At 38.5% G+C, this 20,804-nt stretch overlaps 1 protein-coding gene across 1 annotated transcript in view; it reads left to right on the top strand.

Annotated features, from left to right (window-relative positions):
* Gabrg3 (gamma-aminobutyric acid type A receptor gamma3 subunit) overlaps nt 1-20,804 on the top strand; it is a 644,969-nt gene that overhangs the window by 35,258 nt on the left and 588,907 nt on the right. Inside the window, exon 3 of the mRNA XM_031386826.1 lies at nt 17,227-17,294. Coding sequence (XP_031242686.1) covers nt 17,227-17,294 — 68 coding nt within the window. The remainder of the gene's footprint in view (nt 1-17,226; nt 17,295-20,804) is intronic.

Below are 20,804 nucleotides of genomic sequence, written 5' to 3'. Positions count from 1 at the left end.
TTTTTTTTTTTTTTTTTTAAAGTTTCTCCATATGTATGTTTGTCTTGGCCTTATTTAATAAGTTTACTGCTGAGCCCATAATTTCATCAGATGCTTAGCAAATGCTAACTCATGTTAGTATTCTGTTAATATTGCTCTCATCCTCAAGGCAAACTGTGAGGTCTTTATCGTTAAGAGGGCTTCACCGTGAGGTCCCAGGCTTTAAATGCAATATCATCAGTCCACAGTAGGAAGCAAATTAGAAAGGGCTGGACATTTCCCCAGGGTCACAAGCATGCTCCCACAGAGGAGTAAACATGTCCCTCTGCCTTAGTAAGCTATCTCTTCCTGACTTACTAACCATTTCTTATATCTTTCCCCATCACCTGGATTAATGGCCATTCATTAAACCACATTTTTGCTTCTTCTTGTGTCTTCATTTGAGAGTAACACCAACCTTTGGTTTCATCCACTATCTCCTTGGGTTTGCAGATATTTCTCAAATCTGTTATTGTTCTGACTTCAAACCCTCTAATTGACTCGGAATTTGAGGTACCTGACTTCGGTCAAATTCCACCACTTCACAGATACAGAAGGCCCCAGCTGCTGATCTCCGTAGGCTTTATAGGGTCATACATTTATCTCATCCATACACTCCCCTCCCAGAATCCCCCTCCCAGAGTAGTCTGGATAGATTCAGTTGTGAAACAAAATCTTTCTTGACACAATCCTGTACCATACAATCCAACAGGTTCTGCTCTCAGCAGTTTCCACTTTATGGAGGTCTTCCAAGCACACTTTCCTTTGATGTGTTTTGCTCATAGTAAGTATTACTTGAGTGGACTGCAGAGGAGTTCCCTGGTGATCCTGGCACAGAAGCAGCATTGCACTTTTCCAGGCCACTGTTTCTGTCTTCTGACAGCATGACCTGTCTGAGTCTCAAGATTTTTACAGCTTTGTTTCAAAGGTCACTTCTCTGCTGTGCTTCCTCAGTGAGCTGTGCAAACTCTACAACACTTGGCCTCTAACTAGAACATTTCCGGTCTCCATTCACAGTTTCTTTGCTTTTCTGAAAGTGTTCCAAGTCAGGACATCGAATTGTCTTTAGTTTTCCTTACACGATGCTCTTTACGGTATGGCCATTTGGGTTGGTTTGTTGATAGTGTGGGAAATTTTGCCTATTTCTGATACTGAGCCTTCTTGGCTTTATTCTGACTGAAGATGCTAATTTTACCTTGATCTTTTTTGAGGGGTATATTTTGAGATTAGAATTATAAATTATACCCAGGCGGTGGTGGCGCATGCCTTTAATCCTAGCACTTGGGAGGCAGAAGCAGGTGGATTTCTGAATTCAAGGCCAGCCTGGTCTACAGAGTGAGTTCCAGGACAGCCAGGGCTACAAGAGAAACCCTGTCTCAAAAAAACCAACCAAACAAACAAACAAAAAGAATTATAAATTATTTTTATTTTTGGATTATTATTGTTGAATAATATTATTCTTATTATTACTATTGAATAATAATCTCCAGTTGCTGCAGTTTGTTTTCTGTTCTTTCTCAGGAGACACCAGCAATCATCTTCACATTGTCTTTTATTCTGTGGGCCTTTTTATCTGGACTACACTTAGGGTTTCCTTTTCTTTTACTGTTCACTCAGCATGTGTAGTTTTCTTATGTCTATTATTATTGGGACTGATGAATTGCCAGGGTATATAATTTGATGTCTATAACTTGTTTTTTTTTAATTATTTATGACTATTTTCAAGAATGTTGTTTCAACATATCTTACTCTAGAGCTCATATCATACATACATCCAGAGTTACTGGGTCATATGCTTATGAAAAACTAAGCACATCATTGTTTTAATTTTGTGGCAAGAAGAACTGCAGGGAGTGAACTCCTATAGTCTCTTTTTATCTCTGCACCTAGTTTTGCTTCTTTGTCAGACTAATCACTGTTATAAATATCTACTTTATTGATTAGTTTATCTGATTGATGTCTGGTATACTCAGTACAATATGAAATCTATGAAACTGGGGATTATGCTCAGCCTGCTATTTCTCTTTCAGTCCCTAGACTTCTGTGCCGCTAAGTGTTTGCCTGCTAATTTTGTTTATTAGTTGAGGTTGACAGGGAGAAAGTCATTTCTTCTCAGAGAGGGGGTATAATAGTTATGTTTCTGATACTAAAATAAATACTCATGTTAATGAATTCATAAAAGAAAAGGTTTATTTTGGTACGTGATTATAGAGGTTCTAGTCCATGACTGGGTGATCCATTTCTCTCAAAGCACTGTTTACCTCCTGGCCAGAACACTAGAAGTAGAGAGGAAGGAGCTAGGATCATATAGTGGCCTGCCAGCATTGAATTGAAATCTGCAAATAGTGCCAGACTGGAGACCAAGCCTTAAAATATGTCAGCTTTGGGGGAATATTCAGAATCACAACTCTGGGAAGATAATTTTTAATAGAACCCATCAGACTGCTTGTAATACTGAAAAATTTTGAAACAATTCATTAAAACCAAAAATATTTTTTAGTAGCTAAGACCAATCAGTTCTGACAGTTTCCTCAGTGTCCACGGCTGGAGTTTTGACTATTTTGAGTGCCTCATACTGTAAGAAACAAATAGGGTCCACGTTCTGTACCAGGTGGCTTGCAGTTCCTAACTTCAAAGATAAGCCAAAGGCATTCTACCCCTCTATCCCTCACCTAGTAGTGGGTGCTGGCCCTGGTGTTAGTGATGGCCTACCCTGAAATCTGGAAGCTGGAAAGTTAACAGAAAAATCTGTTATGGAACTAAGTCAGGGAGTGGAAAACCAGACAGACTCCAAACCCTGATTATTCATTTGATAGGGCTATTTCATAGACCAATGAGATGGGCAGCTTGGGGGGAAGTGCTAGCCTACAGGAAGAGATGATAGGAAATTCCATGATCAGGCCTCCTTAAAAACTACTGTTCTTCAAACAAACAAACAAAAACAAATAAACAAAACAACAACAACAGACCAAAACAAACAAAATGAAACCTGACAAAACATTGAGGCAAAACCCTCCATAGATTCTACTAACTCTATTGTTGGGCCTGGACTTCCCCTTAACAGTAGTTTTTATACACAGTAAGACACTATTGTAGAGAACTAATAATTTATTTGCTAGCAGTTGGAATTAGACACAGCTTCTAGATTAGGGATAAGGGATTGTATACCCAGGGCATGAAGTGGAAACTTCTGGTCTATTTGGAAAGTCAGTTATGTCAAATGATGTTTTGCTGGGGTACACAAGTGAAGGATATTTTGCTGGGGCAGACATATGAAAGAATGTTTCCCTCAAGCAGACACAGGTGAAAGGATGTTTTGATATACCAAACACGTGAAAGGACGCGTGATGACGGACTATAAATACGACCTCACAGAGAGTGGGAGATGAGCATTGAGCATTGGTTTGGTTTGCTCCTCCTTGCTATTCTTGGCTTAACTACACACATGTATTGGTTTGCCTTACATAGCACTTAACTTGAGGTAACACTGCCATTGAGAAAAACTCATCCAAGAACTGCTCCTGAGGTTCCTTTGGCTTCTTGCTGCTTTAGCAGCCTCGCTTTAGACCAGTTGTCCAACCTTGTGCTTTCTTCAGGATTGACTTAGAATTGCTGGTGGTTCATGCCTGGTGTCTGCCTGGTGAGAGGACTGGACTGAGGTTGCATGTTTGTATTTGGTGTTTGCTATGGGACTGAACTGCTGACAAAGAAGATTAAGCTAACCTCCAAAAGTACTATTGCTAAACAGGTCCACTTGCCTCTGGTTGATGGTGGTCAAGAGGAGAGGTTGAACATTTATTAAAATGGTCTTCAAAAAATTGATGCCTACAGAGCCTCCTCTTAAGAATGGTTTGTATACCTAGTTAGACTCCATTGGAGAGAGTTAATGCCTTATTTGCTAGTGGTTGTCAATTGGAGGTGGCTTCTGGGTTACAGATAAGAATGTATGTCTATTTTCCTCAACACTGGGACCTCATCTGGTGTAGACCTATACGGGCCCTGTGCATGCTGCCAGTGTCCATAAATTCATATGTACATGGATCCTATTGTGTTCAGAAGGCCTTGTTTCTCATTGAATCTTATAATTTTTCTGCTTCCTGTTCCATAGAGTTCACTGACTGCTGATGGAAATAATCTGATGAGAGGCATTATATTTAGGACTTAGTGTTCTAAGGAGTCTCACTCTCTGTACAATGTCCAAATGCAGGCCTCTGTATTTGTTCCATTTAACATAAGAGAGATCTCATTTAATGATGGTCGAGCAAGGCCTGTGTGTGTGTGTGTGTGTGTGTGTGTGTGTGTGTGTGTGTGTGTGTGTGTGTAATAGGTATAGCAGAATGGTCTTAGGAGTCATTTTATGGCTACACTCCTTTAGTAGAACAGTAATATTTCATTTTTATCTATGTCCCTGTCCTGCATGTCTTTTCTAGTGTTCCTTTTTTTTTTGTCAACATTGATCAATGATATTAGTCTACCATTTTCTTGAAGAGCTCTTGACTTTGGTGTGAGGCAACTTGGATTTCATGGGCTAAGCTTGGAACGCTCCTTCTTTTTATCTTTGAAAAAGTTCGAGAAGGATTCATATCACAGTGTAAACATCAGGCTCTTCTGTGTTAGAGGATTTTCCTGGAGAGTTCAATCTCAGTCAAGGTGTAACTCAGATATCTTATTTCTGTGCTTCAGTAATGGTAGATTATATATTTCTTGGGATTGGTCCAGTTCTTCCAAGTTATTTAAATTTGCTTTGGAGTTTTCAGCTCAGTTTTAAGTAAAATATCTTACAATGTTCTGAAACCCTTTTCATTTCTATGAAATCAGTTGAATGTATCCTCTTTCATGTCTGATCTTAATAACTTCTCTGTTCTTATAAAGAAGTTTTATTGAAGCTAACACCTCAAGTAGTATATTGAATAGGTATGGAGAGAGTAGAAAATCTTGACTTGTTCCTGATTTTCCTGGAAATGCTTTTATTTTTCTACATTTATGTTGATAATGATTGTGAGCTTACAGGAAATTGCCCTCATTACATTGAGGTATGCCCCTTTTATTTCTAGTCTTTCTAAGACTTTTATCATGAAAAGATGTTAGATTTTGGCAAAGGCCTTTTCTTCATCTAATGAGATGATCATGTGTTTTTTGTCTCTCAGTCTTTTTATGTGGTAGAATACTTTTAATCGGTTTATATATGTGGAACTATGCCTGCATTTCTGAGATGATGCCAACTTGATCATGGTAGATACTCTTTTTGACTCAGTTTACAGTATATGCATAAAGGTTGTTGCTCTTTAATTTTTCTGTTGTTTGTTTGGGGTTTTTGTTTATTTTTGTTTTTGTTTGGTCTTCCTATGGTTTGTGGATTAGGGTAATAGGTATTTTATAAATGAAGTGAGGGAGGGGCTGGAGAGGCGACTCAGAGTTTAAGAGCACTAGCTGCTCTTCCAGAGGACCTGAGTTCAATTGCCAGCAACCACATGGTGGCTCACAGCCATCTGTAATGAGAGCTGGTGTCCTCTTCTGGGCTGCAGACATACATTCAGGCAGAATGCTGCATACATAATAAATAAATCTTAAAACAAAACAAACGAGGAAATGTTCCTTCAGTTTCTGTTTTGTGAATAATTTTAAAGAGTTCTTCTTTGAAATTTTTGTAGAATTCTGTACATTTGGCCCTGAAATGTTTTGGTTGGGAGACTTTTAATTGCTGGTTCTCTTTCCTGCATGTGGGGGTTAAAAATGTGTTTAAATTGCTTAGTTGATCTTGATATAACTTTGGGAAATAGACTATTAGAAGAAATTCATCCATTTCTTTTAGGTTTCCAGTTTGATGGAGTACAGATTTTTAAAGTATGTTCTTAGAGTTAATTAAATTTCCCCTGTGACATTTACAATATCCAACCTTTTATCTCTAATTTTATATGTTTAGATATTTTTTCTCTGTCTTTTTGTTTATTGTTGAGATCTAGCCTCTTACAACTTACCTTTATTGTTTCATTGGTCTGGCTATATCATGTTTTATTTTCAATTCAATTCTAAAAGTTTTTAAATTTCTTTCTTGATTTTTCTTTTGACCCACTTTTCATTCAAAAGTGAGTTGTTCAGTTTCCATGAGTTTGTAAGCTTAATTTTTTTTCCTATTTTGAGATATCCAGCTTTAATCTGTGATGGTCTCATCATTTTTCTTATATCTGTTAAGGCTTGCTTTCTGTCCAAGTATCTAGCCATATTTGGAGAAAGTTCCATGAGCTACTGTGGAAAAAATATTTTTGTGTGTTTGGGTGAAATGTCTTGTAGATGTCTTCTAGGTCCATTTGATTTATGACATTATTTAACTCCAGCACTTTTCTCTTTGGTTCTGTCTGGATAACGTGTATTGGTTTTGAGGGAAGTATTAATGTCACTATCACTGTGTGAAATTAAATTTGTGATTTTGGTTGTAGTCCTGTTTCTTTTATGAACTTTGGTGCCCTTGTGTTTGGTCCATAAATGTGCAGAATTGAAATATCCTCGGTGGAATTTCCCTTTAGTGAGTTTGCAGTGTTTTTCCTGTCTCTTTTGATTAGTTTTGCTTTGAAGTCTCTTTTGCTTTTTTGTTTTTTTTCCCCAAGATACTTAAATGGCTTTGTTTTTTGTATTTGTTTTTGTTGTTTTGGTTCCCTTCACTTAGAATGCCTTTTTTCATTCTTTTACCTTGAATGATGTCTGTTTCTTGATGTGAAGTAAGTTTCTTGGATGTAGCAGAAAGATGGATCCCTCTTTGTAATCCAATCTGTTTGTCTGTGTCTTCTTATTAAAGAGTTGAGCCATCTATATTGTGAGCTGTCAAAAACCAGTGCTCATTGGTTTCTGTTTTGTTGATATGGTGTGGGGTGTTTCCCCAGTTTTGATTTATTGTTCTTCGATAATTTATTTCTTGTGTCTTCTTGAGTGTGGTTAACTTCTTCAGACTGAAGTTTTCCCTCTAGTACCCTCTGTAGAACTAGGTTGGTTGGTAGATAGAAATTGCCAAAACACAAATTTAGGTTTTGTCATGGAATATTCTCTGGCAATTGTGAGTAATAGTTTTGCGGGGTTTAATACTCTGAGCTGGCATCTGTGAGTTTGAAGAACATCCATCCACCCAGGCGCTTCTAGCTTTCAGAATCTCCTTTGAGAAGTCAGGTATCATTCTAATGGACCTGCCTTTATTTATGGCCTCGTCTTTTCACTTGCAGCTTTTAATATCCTTTCTTTGGTTTGTACATGATTATTATCTATGTGTCATGGAGAAGTTTTTTTATCTTGTTTATTTACTGTTCTGTATGATTCTATACTTGATTGGCACTTCTTTAAGTTTCCAAATTTTCTTCTATGATTTTTTTGTATTTTCTATGCCTTTGACCTGAACTCATTCTTTTCCCTCTTATATCTACTATTTGTAGATTTAATCATTTCATAGTATCCTACATATCTTTGGTATATGAGCTTAATTTTTTATAGACCTAACACTTTATTTGACTCACCAATCAATTTCTTCTACTTTGTCTTCAACACTTAAGAGTCTTTCTTCCATGTATTGGAATATTTGGCAGATCTTAACTGTGAGGTTCTTGTTTAACATTCTCAAGTTTTCATTTCCAATTCTATTTCTGTTTGAGTATTCTTTAGTGATTCTATTTCTATGTTAAACATTACTTTCACATTTAAATCATCTTATTTCATTATACTGTTTATATTTTCAGATCTTTAAATTAGGGATTTATTCATATCCTCTTTAAAGTCCTCGAACATGGTCATAATTGTTATTTTGAAGTCCTTCTGTTGTGGTTCAGCAGTTTTGCATTTTCATGGCCTCCTGCAATAGGATTACTGGCTTCTAGAGGAAGCATAATGTCTTGGCTGTTGATGTTAAATTTGTTGTTGTTGTTGTTGTTGTTGAGTGTTGGTATCTGGAGTTATGAGACATATGGAATATTGAGGTGTTTCTTTATGTTTATATCTGCTTCCCACCCCCCCCGTGTGTGTGTGTGTGTGTGTGTGTGTGTGTGTGTGTGTGTGTGTGTGTGTGTGTGTGTGTGTGTTCTGTTTTGTGATTGCTCTTGCCTTTTCTGGATCATAGGCAATTAGGATGCCTATGGGAATGCTGCTGCAGGTCTCAGGGTGATAGAAAGGAATTCATAAAAGCTAGGAGAAAAAGACTGAGAGGGGCTTGGGGAAGATCTAGGAAGACCTGGGTCTGTACCAAGAAATAGACTCCCCATGAAATGGAGGTGTACTGGAAGAAGGACAAAGAATAATACTGGAGATACAGGGATGAAAGGGCTAGGGAGATCTTGGGTTCAGATTAAGGGGTAGAGTCCCCAGGATATGGAGGGAAGGAGGGATGGAAGGAGGGAGGGAGGAAGGGAAAGAAGGAAGGAGGGAAGAGGGGCTTCTGCAAGCAGAATGGCTACAGACTGCTACAGGACTGAGAATAAACCTGGAGAGATTGTAAAGGAGGACAGGAATAATAGGGAAAATCATCTTCCTGGGTTCTAGTCCAATGTGGCCACTGGGGGTTCCTGGTAGAAAGTGTTTTTATAGATCAGTATCTGACACAAAAGAAAAGGGCCTAGAAAGGCACTCTGAGGGGGCCCTTGGAAAAGAACTAAGCTGAGTCCCCACCAAGAGGTGAAGTCCCTTCACAGTGGAGGAGGGGCTCCTGCAGGCAGGCTGAAGAAGGACAAAGAATAAGCCTGGAGAGGTAAGGAATGAAAGAGAACTCCACACTAAGAGGAGGAGTTCCAGGGAATCTGGACTCTTGCTGTCTGCCAGTTCCCTTTACTATGCGCTTTGTTTCACATTCCTCTCTGTTAATTTCCTGTGTTTGAGCAATCTAATATTATATACATATGGTTTTTAATAGTTGCTATATCTATGCCCTGTTTATCATCCACTTCTTCATTCTCTGATGACCTTCTTTGAATTTTGTGACAGTTGTTGTCTGTCCAGAGTTTTGAATTACTACTCTGGTTGTGTCCCTGTTTTATGAAATAGCTTTTAATTATTTAACTTTTGGCCTGTATTCTGTCATGTATCTTAAATGTGTGTCTCATGGAAAGAGCATGTAACTGAGTCTTGATGTTTATTCAGTCAATCTTAATCTTTCAATTATCACATAGTATGTCTTATTTTAAGCAATTATTTATTTCTAGGAAAGATACATAGATGCTACCACAAAAGGAGGTCAGGGCACAACCTTGAGGTGTCAGTTCTCTCCTTTTATCATGTGGGCTCTGTAGTTCAAACTCAAGTCCTCAGCCCGGATGGTAAGCACCTTCACCCTTCAGCTGGCAAACCGATATCAACTTAACATCAATTGTATAAAACAGATATACTTATTGACTGTGTTCTCAGAAGCCATTTTTTTTTGACCTCTTACCCTGTTTCTAGTAATGTTAAATTCAAATAAGTCAGAAATCAGTCTCTGTTTGCAAAAGCCAGGATGTGCAAAGTCTTCTTCTTTCTCCTTCATCGGGGAGAAGTTTGGAACTGCAATTTCTCTTGAATATGCCAGGCTGCAGACTGGGGATCAAGCAAACAATATTGTGAATCTTCCCACCGGGCTTTCCATGGTTGGTTCTATAATTCAAAGATGCCAGAGCCCTTTCATAGTTTCTGGTGTTGCCACAGAGGCAATTGTTCGTGTGCTGTCACTGAGCTGCCATCTCTGTGTTTGGAGAGTTCAGGTCTTCCTGTTCTGCCTCTTGCTGATGTCACCTTGTGACTGCTTTAACAAGCATGGTGAGAATGCTAGTGGCCACACATATAGTCTTTTCCTTGCTTAAAGGTGTAATGCAAATGGCACTTGGAATCTTCTGTGGATGCATGATTTTCCAGAGCATGAATTTTGATGTTTGATATTCCTAGACAGATGTAGAGACATATTTCAAAATTGATTCCTAGAGAAAGTACTATGAAAGGCCCTTTTAAACCTTCCCTTCCATATTACAATCAATAAAATTAGTGGTTAGGTGGAAAGTTTTCTTCAGTCTGTTTCCTGATAAAGAAGAGAAATCGCAGTAGCCCCAGTTATTTCGGCAGTAACAGTGTGATCTTAGAGGTGTGTGCTTAGGGTTATAAGACTCAGAAGGTGCTTTCTGTACTTTACAGTCTTGCTTATACATTCTTTCAGGAGGCGGCTATTTAGAAGCATTTGAGTAACTACCAGGCACAGTTCTGGAAGACGGTAGCTCAGAAATATAATATTTCTTCTCTTTTGAGAATACTCTCTAAATCTGTTTATTTGCTTCCATTAACAACGATGTGTATTACTTGGTTGCCTTATTGTGCATTTCTCAAATCTGATTCACAGTGGCAAGCCTTTCTTTGTGTTGGTGAACTCCCTCTAGCCTTGCAGAGGTCATGTATGGAAAGTATATGTAGAACAAGACTGAAAAGTTCTGAGTTGCTGCCTACAGTTCTGGGAGTAAGGGAGGCTGGATCTGGTATACACCCTAAGAAGCAGAAACAGATGGCTCAATAATCCTCTCCCAGAGCTGGAATGGGACCAGCAATAATGCTGACTTCACCCACATTGGCCTTCCAGTGATTAGCTGAGTCAGTTTTGCATTGACCCAGAGAGTTGTCAGCTCTTTCTGATTAGCAAGTCTGTCTATTATGTACTTCTTACTGAAGTTCTTCAACCATTTTCCCAAACCTAGACTTTTCCAAGTTGGAAAAATGCATGCTATCGCTTACACATTACCCACAGATCTAAAGTAAGCCATGGAGATAGAAAATTTGAGTTTTAAGGAGCCTTCAGTGATTACTTGTGGTGATAATTGTGTTCATGATTATGAAGATGATGGATACTAAAAATATTAATATATTCTCACTGAATTCTTTGTTCTGAAAAATACCATTAAGCCTCTCTACCAAAGTAGAGAATTTAGAATTTGAGTTCAGAATCCTTGCTTTTTCCACTACTCAGGCTGCCACACATTGGAAAGCTACCCCACATAGTTTGTACATTTATGCCTCAAGCTTCCAGTCTGTAGAATGAGAGCCAAAATGGAGTTGTACGCAACCATTTACTAATAGCTACTTGTTCTGCTTCTATGTGGTCATCAGTAGAAGGAAGGAACACAGTAGAGAACACAGCATGTGATGGACTAGAGATCAGTCTGTTTAGTGCCCAGTAGGACTTGTTTATGTAAAAGAATGGACAGCTGGTACAGGAAGTGACAAGATTTTCCACTGTTGTCCCCAAAGACCGAGAAGATTGGAAAACCAATTCCCAGCTACTTGAAGTAGCCTTTATGCATTAATGTTATTTGTTTATTTTTAAATTTAAGTTGTTCATATTTAAGCTTTCAAAACTTAATCTTTTATAAAAATTAGAAATGTAAGTGACTAGGCCAAATTAGAAGGTAAACATGGTTAGAAAGGCAGAAGATGCAGCATGTGGCATTCTAGTTGCATGCATCTAACTATAGCAGCTTAACTGCTCTAGCTGTAAGTTACTGAGAGTCTATTTATTGTGAGATAGTAAAACTATCTTCTGCCTATCCAAATTGGCTTTGTTAGCAGCCATCTGGTGTTGAGGTACTAAGACAGAGACATTGTGAAAATTCCATATTTCAGACCTGGTTGGACCATGCTACCTTGCTTGGGGTTTGCATTCCTTTCCTACTAGTACATCTATGGGATTGCTTTAGGGTTACCTCCCATGCATAGCCTCAAATTACCCAATCCCACAGCAGCATCTATCCCTTGAGCACTTATTATAAGCAGTATGATATTGTATTATATTATGTTATGTTATGTTATATCATATTGTATTCCCACTTATTATATCCAGTATCCATCTATTTTAATCTGTGTTTCTGTCATTGCCCATTTCCTGCCTACTTATGAATAAATGTAAGTCCCTTAATTTTCTGTCCCAATATCATTTTCAGACTTTTTTCTGTGCAGGAAGATAAAATCATTTTCATGGGAACAGATGCTTACTCTCAGGAGTGTCCTAATCTATCAGAGCTATGCCCACTTGACTTCTTGGATCAACTCAAAGATGTCTTCATGTTCTAGAGGATGTTTAAAGTTCTTCATCATATTATAGTTCTCAAGTTCAGCTGAACATTTAACATGTACAAGCCAACTAATTAGAATAGCTGTACAGTCCCACTTTCTAGAGCTTTTACTAGACAACAGTATCATAATGACTCCTTTCTGTGTGTGATACTGCAGGAGGGACACAGTGAATCACACATCTTTGCTGCTCAGAAACCAGATCTTATTTGGGAAACACTATTTCTTGGTCTAAAACAGAGAGCAACCATATAACATATAGGTACAGAGAAGGATCTTGCTTCACAGTTACTTCATGTAAAATATATTTTCCTTCAAGAGCCACAGATATCAGGGAATGAGTTCTCCTAAAAAGGCACCAATCAAAAGGGCCAGGTCAATGAAAGTAAGATATCTGAGCCTCTTGTGCGTTTATACTTGTCGCTTAGTCATAGTAGGGGTTCTGTTTGAATCCTTAGCCTCATTCTTCTTGGTAGACTCATGTTCTTCCTCCTTCTCTGAAAGAAACACTTGAGATGTATCCATATGAGCCAAGCACAGCTTCTGTTTCTCCTGTGGTTTGTACTGTCTGTTGGAATTTTGAGCTTACACTGCCTCCAGTCTATACTGCCTGACAGCAAACCATGCTATGGTGTGTATGTATGATGTGTTTGTCACAATTTGGCTGGTTTTGTTGTTGTTGCTGTTGCTGCTCCTGCTGTGTGGTCTTGTTTGTTTGTTTGTTTGTTTTGAACTGTTGAGATTGAATCCAGGACCTGATGCACCCTTTCATGTGCTCTGTCATCATGATGTGTTCCTAATCCCTAAATCTGTGGACTTTTGAGAAGTTTAGAAACCATCTTGATAATGCTTTTCCTTGGAAAAAGCCAAGCAATGCTCTCCAATCAGCTCGTAATCATTTTTATGAGTGAAGACCACAGATGCTCTTCCTTTATAGTGGTATTTCTTGACTTAATAAATAAGATTGATGGCTTCTATTAGGCCCCAGGCTGAAAAAGGAAGAGTTAAATGTAGGAAAATTGAAGACATTTATTAACATTTAAATGCCATCTACCTTCTGTCCCCACTGGTTACATCTGTAGATCTAGACAGCTGTGGATTGATGTGGACTACAGAGAAAAACTTATTTCTAAAGTTCTTGTGAAGAATAAACAGTTATTTGCATAATGTTTACATAGATTCCTCATGTTATCTAGAGGTGTTTGTATAGTTCACATGTAAGTATCATACAATTTCATGTAAAGGACTATAGCATGCAATGTTCTATATCTGTGAGGGTCCTGGAACCAAGAGTTCTCAAGGAATTGCTATGGTGTTAATTTGAGAAATAAGGAGCTAGTGGTAGATTAAAGAGGATTCTCTCTCTCTCTCTCTCTCTCTCTCTCTCTCTCTCTCTCTCTCTCTCTTTCTCTCTCTCTCTCTTTCTCTCTCTCTCTCTATCTATCTATCTCTATCTCTCTGATGTTATTTTAGAAATTTTCTGCAAAGTATATATGTGACATAACTTGTTGGAAAAAATGTATTTTTTTCTCACAAAAGATTGCTTAATAAAAAGCTCATACTACAGAAGAGATTTTAATATCAAGTCTCAGAGGCACTGAGTCCACCAACTGTCTTTAAGATTTTTCTTTTCAGTTTTTACCATTACAGGTCTCCTGAGGTGATGACAATAACCAGGAGAGAGTATGATGATCTATACATTCTAGAGACTAAGGGTCAGCTACCCATCTTTGTATTCATTGTCAGATCACACCCTCTGAGCCTGTGCTGCCTGTAGAAAGGCCTGACATGTGCCTCTCTAATGGGCCCTGGGTTTTGTCTTGGTACTGACAGCTCAAATAGTAACTCACTGTTCCCGTTGTTTGCCTAAAGTATGGTGAGAAATAGCATGGTGGAGTGGAGGAAAAACTAACAAAAACCCCAAAATATGAATGCATCTGGTATGGTTTTGTGACTGAGCTGAGGGGAAATGTAGGCTACACTGTCCCCTTAGGGCCACAGCAACCTCTGAAGGGAGGACTGTGGCTGTTTCTCAAGCTTGCCCAGTGTTCCTGGACACACAATCCTCTTAGGCATACTAACCCTGATATTTTTTTACAAAATTAATACTCAGAAAGGGTATTGAAGAACTCAAATAAAGAATTGCAAGCTAATATGTTTTTCAACCAATAAATGGCGCCCACTTCTAGTGCCCCTTTTATACTTTTACAATAGAATCTCTTCCCTTTCATCCAGAAAACTGGTCCTTCCCAGTGCTATTCTTTTCTACTTCTTTGAAAGATCTCATTCTTCTTTTAATTGTCTAGGTCTTGGTTTCCAGATCATTATTATGGTTAATATCTCTGTGTGTTTATTTATGTATAATTTATGACATATGTCATAAAATGTGCCCTTTTAACTACTTTTGTTGAAGTATAAATTAGTGGCATTGGGTTGTGTCATAACTATCCACCTCTTGAACTCCTTATCTTCCAGAACTGAAACTCCATACACATTAAAGCTTAATTCATCATTCCACACTCTACCACCCCTGGCAGCCACTGACATCTCCATGAATTTCACTACGTGGGAGTATTTCATATAACTGGAATCATGTAGTATTTGCCTTATAATAGGATCATTTATTCAGCATATGGCCTTCATCATTCATCTGTGGTTTACCATGTATCAAATGTTCATTCCTTTTGAAGATTAAGTAAAATCCCATACTATTCCCCACTTTGGTTATCCATTCTTCTTTTGTGGACATGAGCTGTTTCTGCTTTTTCAGTTATTGTGAATGGCCTTAGTGCAAGTGTAGACATTCAAGTACCTATTGAGTCCTTCTTTGAATTTCTGTTAGTAAAATACCCAGATGTTGGATTGCTATGCTTTGTGGCAATTCTGTTTAATATGTTGAGAACTACTCTCCTCTCATTGTCAGTGCCTGGCTAATTTTTTGTTTTATCATTAATGGTGTTTAATTCTACTTGAGTATCCTGTGGGTGGCAGGGACTATTCTCTTTGTCAACGTCACAATACACAACTCCCAACTGCTTTTCCTGTGATAAGGTGGCTGTTTTATTCTGCTCTGCCTTTTGTACATAGGTTTAGATTTGGTGTAGTAAAATTTATTTTTTTTTCATTTTATTGTCTGAGATTTTGATATTGAATGTAAGATACCATAGCAAAACTAAATATCACAGTACCCCACCCCCATCTTTACTTTTATTATTTCTATAGTTTTAGATACAGTGACTTATTTAACCTACTTTGAGTTTATTTTTGGATGTAAAGTGAGGTACAAAGGTCCAAATTTATTCCTTTGCCCTTGGATATCTAGTTTTCCTAGTATTGCTTGCCAAAAACACTGCTATTTCCCTATCTAGATGTCTGATGACCTTGTTGGAAGCCTTTTGTCAGTACTGTATCTGTAGGGTCTGAATGATCAAGTGTGGCCTGTATGTTTCCTGGGCACAGCTGTCAGATGGCATTTTAAGATATGCCACTGACATTATCATGAATTTGCTCAGTAACAGCTACTAAAAGCAGTGGTTTCCCCAGCATTTATGAGAGTATGTGTGTATGCATGTCTGTATTCTGAGGGCCTCCTTAAAACCTTTGCTATGTGATTGCACTCAATACATTTCACACTTTCCACTTAAACCATTCAGGCTTTGTGTCTGAAAGCCCTTTTAATTTAATGAGATTAATAAACTCTGGAAATCCAGACTCTAATAAATACTCTGAAACAACCCAAAAAGCCGTTTGCAAAATGTCTTGGCTAATGTCACACAGTCTGCACAGCAAATCTAAGGCTGTTGTATGTGAAAAGAGAACACCAAGGAATCCAGGGAAGGCGAAGAAAATGCTATTTATCATTTTGATAATCAGAGAATCCTAGTTTTGGGTTTAGAGCACGCTTTTCTGAAATTTGTCATGTGTATAGCAGTAGAACTGTGTTGGGGCTTTTGTCCAAAATGCCAACAGCTCTTTGGAACTAGTGGTGTTGACAGATGTTCACAGAGTTAGCTCAAATTCATGACAATTGTTTTCATCTAGGAAAGTCTCAAAACTACTGTCCTGGCTATAGGTTTCTTAAGTTTTTGAGCCTGGAAACTCAGATATCAATCAGTTCCAGAAGCAGAGTGTGGAGTCCATTTGTGAATGAACAGTTATTTAGCAAAACTGAAGGAGGCCCATTGAAAGAAGCAAACAATCTTGTTTCTATGGAAACCTCATGCAGAAAAAGTTCATGCATCTTGTTTATGTTCCTCCTGGGCAGATATATTCTGAAATTGGCTCTGTTCTCTCCTTCGTCGATCCCTGAATGGTGATAAAGAGGTTCCCTCCTGAAGAGGCCATTGGACACTGAGCTCAGGCTCTGCAGACCCCCTGTCTCCTCATTGGTGGTGTTCAGTTCCACTCCAGGCAAGGGAAGAGGAACTTGCCTTCTTGAACCTAAAGTGACAGTTAACCTACAGTGTGTGCTAGTCACAGGAGCTATGCACGCTCGTACTTGTGTGATGCACACAGGATCTCTGTATCAACTTTAACCTGAATGTGTGCTGCTCACAGCAACTGTGCACCTTCACCCTTGAAAAGGGTCGTATTTTGATTCACATGATTTTTACTTTGACTGCAGCATTATAACTCTGTGCTAGACATGTGCATGTCTCCTTAAAGGATAATGATGATAAGAAGTACCATGCTTTCATTTTTTTCTTCCGAGTTTGGAGCCGGTAGAACTTTGCTTTGAAACTGTAGGTTTTTTTATCTACGACTGATATTGCATATCTCATGATTTAGCTTTATAGCAAGTTTGGCATTAAATTACTCATGCAATGCCTCATATTTTATCTCATTTCTTTGCCATAAACATCAACTTAAGTAACATCGAAAATCTTTATAGTCATCTGTTACTTGCAACTTGCAGTGGGTAGCTGTCTTATTTTCCAACCGCTCAATAAATACAAGTCAGAATCTCTCATCCTTTGAAATGTTAAGAAGACAAGATGAGTTTAGTTTTAAATGCAAATTAAGTCCCCAAGAGAAATCTAGCACCTGAGCAGCATAGGCCTGCGCTGTTAGTGGCTGAGTCCTCCAGACATTGACTGTGTTGTGCTCTTCATTTTTCACTATACCATAAAGTACTAACATGTATGTATTTTTCCTCCACAGTAAAACCAACTGTGATCGATGTGGACATTTATGTTAACAGCATTGGTCCTGTGTCATCCATAAACATGGTAAGAAGCACCTATATTTAACTTGGTGGCTCTTGTGCACCTTCATGCTCACAGTCTCCACTGGACTTCTGTTGCAGTTTTATCAAGCAGGTTTGAAGCCCACTATTGATTCTAGTGTTAAGTGCCATGATACTGAAAATAGTCTTTAAGAATCAGAAGGGACAGTGCGACACCAGCAGTGAGTCATTGCTCTGAAGATCAAGAGCTGCTCCCATTCTTGCATATATAGATAGCACATGCCTTTCAGATGGGATTATTTAGGGTTGTGTATTCATTGGCTTTTTGAAACGTCACTAATATTAGGGATGCACATAAGTCCAGTGAGAGAAGTCATTCCACGTGGACAGTGCTTAGCTGCTAAGCACGTGATGCTGTACTAGAATGCATTACACTAGGCCACCTGACATGTCTGTCAGCTGTGGTGTGCCTCCTGATTAGATGCATGTAGAAGTCCCATAGAAGGTCATTTGATGTTGTCAACAATGTCCCATGTGGGGCTTCTCTGTGCCTAGTTCCTCGGAATCTGGGAGATGTATAAGAGAAAGGACAGGGAGTTGCCAGTAGGCCAGCATGTGCAGAGTTCAGTGCATTGGATTAATAATTCCAAATCAGTAGCAAGAACATCTCTTTTGTTGCCAAATATTGAAAGTTTCTGTTTCTCATAGAAGGCACCACATCATGGTAAAATTAAGTTATACATGATTCTCTTTTTAAAAAAATCTTAAACGTGTAGCTTATGGTAGAATACAAGCATGTTTGAGATTCCACGTGTAATCGGTAGCATCAAAAACAAAACCTCCAAACAGAAAAGTAATATTAGTGTCATCTATAAGTGTGAGCGGAGGGGTGAAATGAATAAAAGAAACTTCCTTCATACGACACATGGGTGGAAATGGCTGGTGTGTTAAAATCAATTAAAAACGTAATCTTCAAGCCGGGCGTGGTGGCGCACGCCTTTAATCCCAGCACTTGGGAGGCAGAGGCAGGTGGATTTCTGAGTTCGAGGCCAGCCTGGTCTACAGAGTGAGCTCCAGGACAGCCAGGGCTATACAGAGAAACCCTGTCTCGAAAAACCAAAAAAAAAAAAAAAAAAAAACGTAATCTTCCTTTACCTGGGAAGTAATTACTCAGCCAACTGTGCTGAGAAAGTACTCATTTTTAATGTATTTGGTTTTTTTTACTCTGGGATTTAGTTTGCTTGCTTTTGATTCACACAACTTCTTAGCACCTTTGTGTCTCACTTTGATTTATCTCTATCACTGTAAGTTCCCTCAATAGACACAATCACACATCACTGTAGTAAGGATGGTACATTAGTGGGCCTGGAGGTTTATCAAGCTCTTGAGAGATTGAAGATGCACTTTATGCTCATAATTATACTCTGGTCAAGCATTTCTGTGTAGAAATCAAATGTGCCAGAGGATGTTCCTAAGTGACATTCCTCAGAGAAGACAAGGACTTCACTTAGGGTCACACTCGTTTCATGACAAGTTAGCAGATTGGCAGGGTTGGAACAAACTTTTGCAATGAAGTCAGCATGGTCATTTGCCAATGAGGGTCAGCCTTACAAGGTCCCCTGTGTGACTCAAGAGGAGATGAGTGAATGTTGGATAAGAAATATTTCTGGACCTGGAAGATTAAGGCCTGAAGAGAGATGGCAGAGGTCTGAGCTATAACTTAGGTCTGTAAAAGTCTAAAAGCCTTCTTGAACATGTGTTCTATGAATTGATACAGATATCTTAAGAACTCTTGGTAATTCTTGCTTCATCCTTTCGTGATTTTTTTTTTTTTTTGAGATATGGTATCATGTGACCCTGGCTGGCCCTGGATTTTCTGTGTAACCTTGAACTTCTGATCTGAATATTGAGATTATAGACGTGTACCAACACTCTTGGTTTATTCAGTGCTGTCGATCCAACCCAGGGCTTTGTGCATGCTAAGCAAGTGCCTTTCTACCTTCTTCGATCCCCATGTTAGAATTTAAATCTTGAATTTTGGCGCTTCCACCAAATGTTAAAGAATGATCTTAATAAGGGATGGCAAGATGGCACAAGAGATAGAGACATTTGCTGCTAAACCCGAAGACTTGAGTTCAATTCCTGGAACTCACAGGTAAAAGGAAACAACTGATTTCCACATGTTTTCTCCTGACTTCCATGCACTGTAGCATGCATGCTCATATACACACATATACACATGTACACACAATACACACACAAACACACAAATAAATAAGTGTAACTTAAAAGTTTAAAAAGTGGTCCTTCTCAAATTGGTATTGTGGACCCTTTAGAAGAAGATGCCTATGTTTCTATACTTCTTAGATTTCCTATCTCCTACAGTGCAGGGTGTGCAGTACAGGTGACTGCCCTTTATTCTGAGAAATGGAAACTCCTCTTTAGGAAAAAACAAACAAGCTGAACCACAGATGCATTTCACCCTGGAATAGTGGCATATTTAATATTATATCTTAGCAGGGTGAAATTTTTCTAAGGGATTCCTGTATCTGACTTTCTGGGGAAGAGATGAGATGCACTATCTTGACTCAGTACCGTGAACCATAGGATGAGCTAGGGCATCTTTAGGAAACATATGCATACCTGTCAGTCTTGGTGAGTACCTGTAATCCCATCACTACAAGGCTGAAGCAAGAGGATTATGAATTTCAGACCTGCCTCAGCTATGTAGTGAGATTCTGTTTCAAAAAAACCCAAACAAACAAACAAACAAAAAAACAAAACAAAACAAACAAAAAACAACAATGAAAAACAAAAACAAGGCTGAGGATATTGCAGCATTGCAGAGTGCTTGCCTAGAATGCAAATGGGTTTGGCTTCCCCACAAATATGTAATTGCTATATTCTCTGTTAATGAATCTCTCTTCCTGTTTGTTCAATCATTAAATATTTGCTGCTGTATGTTTGGCATCATGCTGAATGCAGGTAAGGCAAGAACAGGAGAGTCCTGCTCTGAGGGAGGCAAAGGCCACCATGTATATGGTGCTAGAGTGAAGTTAGACCCACACTTCAGCTTGTGGATAGAAACATGGCTGACCTCTTGAGAGACCTCCATTACCTCCTGAGACAACCTCAAAGATGCTTCTCAAAAGTCCTTTTGCTGCGGGAGAGTGAGAATCGCAAAAGACTCAATTCACACACTTGTAAAGCCACACCATAGTTTAAGAAGATAAGATGCTCAAAAGTGAAATGTGGACCTGGCCAAAAATGAAAAGTATTGAATAGATAATTGACAGTAAGTGTGTAATGAGGGTTGAGTCAGCAATAAAAGGTACATGGCAGAAATTAAAGCAACCCAATTACAGAAGGTATTATAAGAAAAAGTATCATTTGGAGGTGTATTCTTCAGGGTTTCATAATTTAAGGTTTCTATCTAGGTTTAGCAACAATGTTAAATTTTGATAAGATTATACAATTTATCCCAAATAACTGCTTAGCAATCAGCGAATTAAGAAAGACAATGTCTGTTCATACTGGCATTTCATGGGATTTT

This window comes from Mastomys coucha, unplaced genomic scaffold, assembly GCF_008632895.1.
Source record: "Mastomys coucha isolate ucsf_1 unplaced genomic scaffold, UCSF_Mcou_1 pScaffold21, whole genome shotgun sequence".
In the NCBI taxonomy this organism is placed as follows: domain Eukaryota; kingdom Metazoa; phylum Chordata; class Mammalia; order Rodentia; family Muridae; genus Mastomys; species Mastomys coucha.
This window is presented reverse-complemented; position numbering and strand designations above follow the sequence as displayed.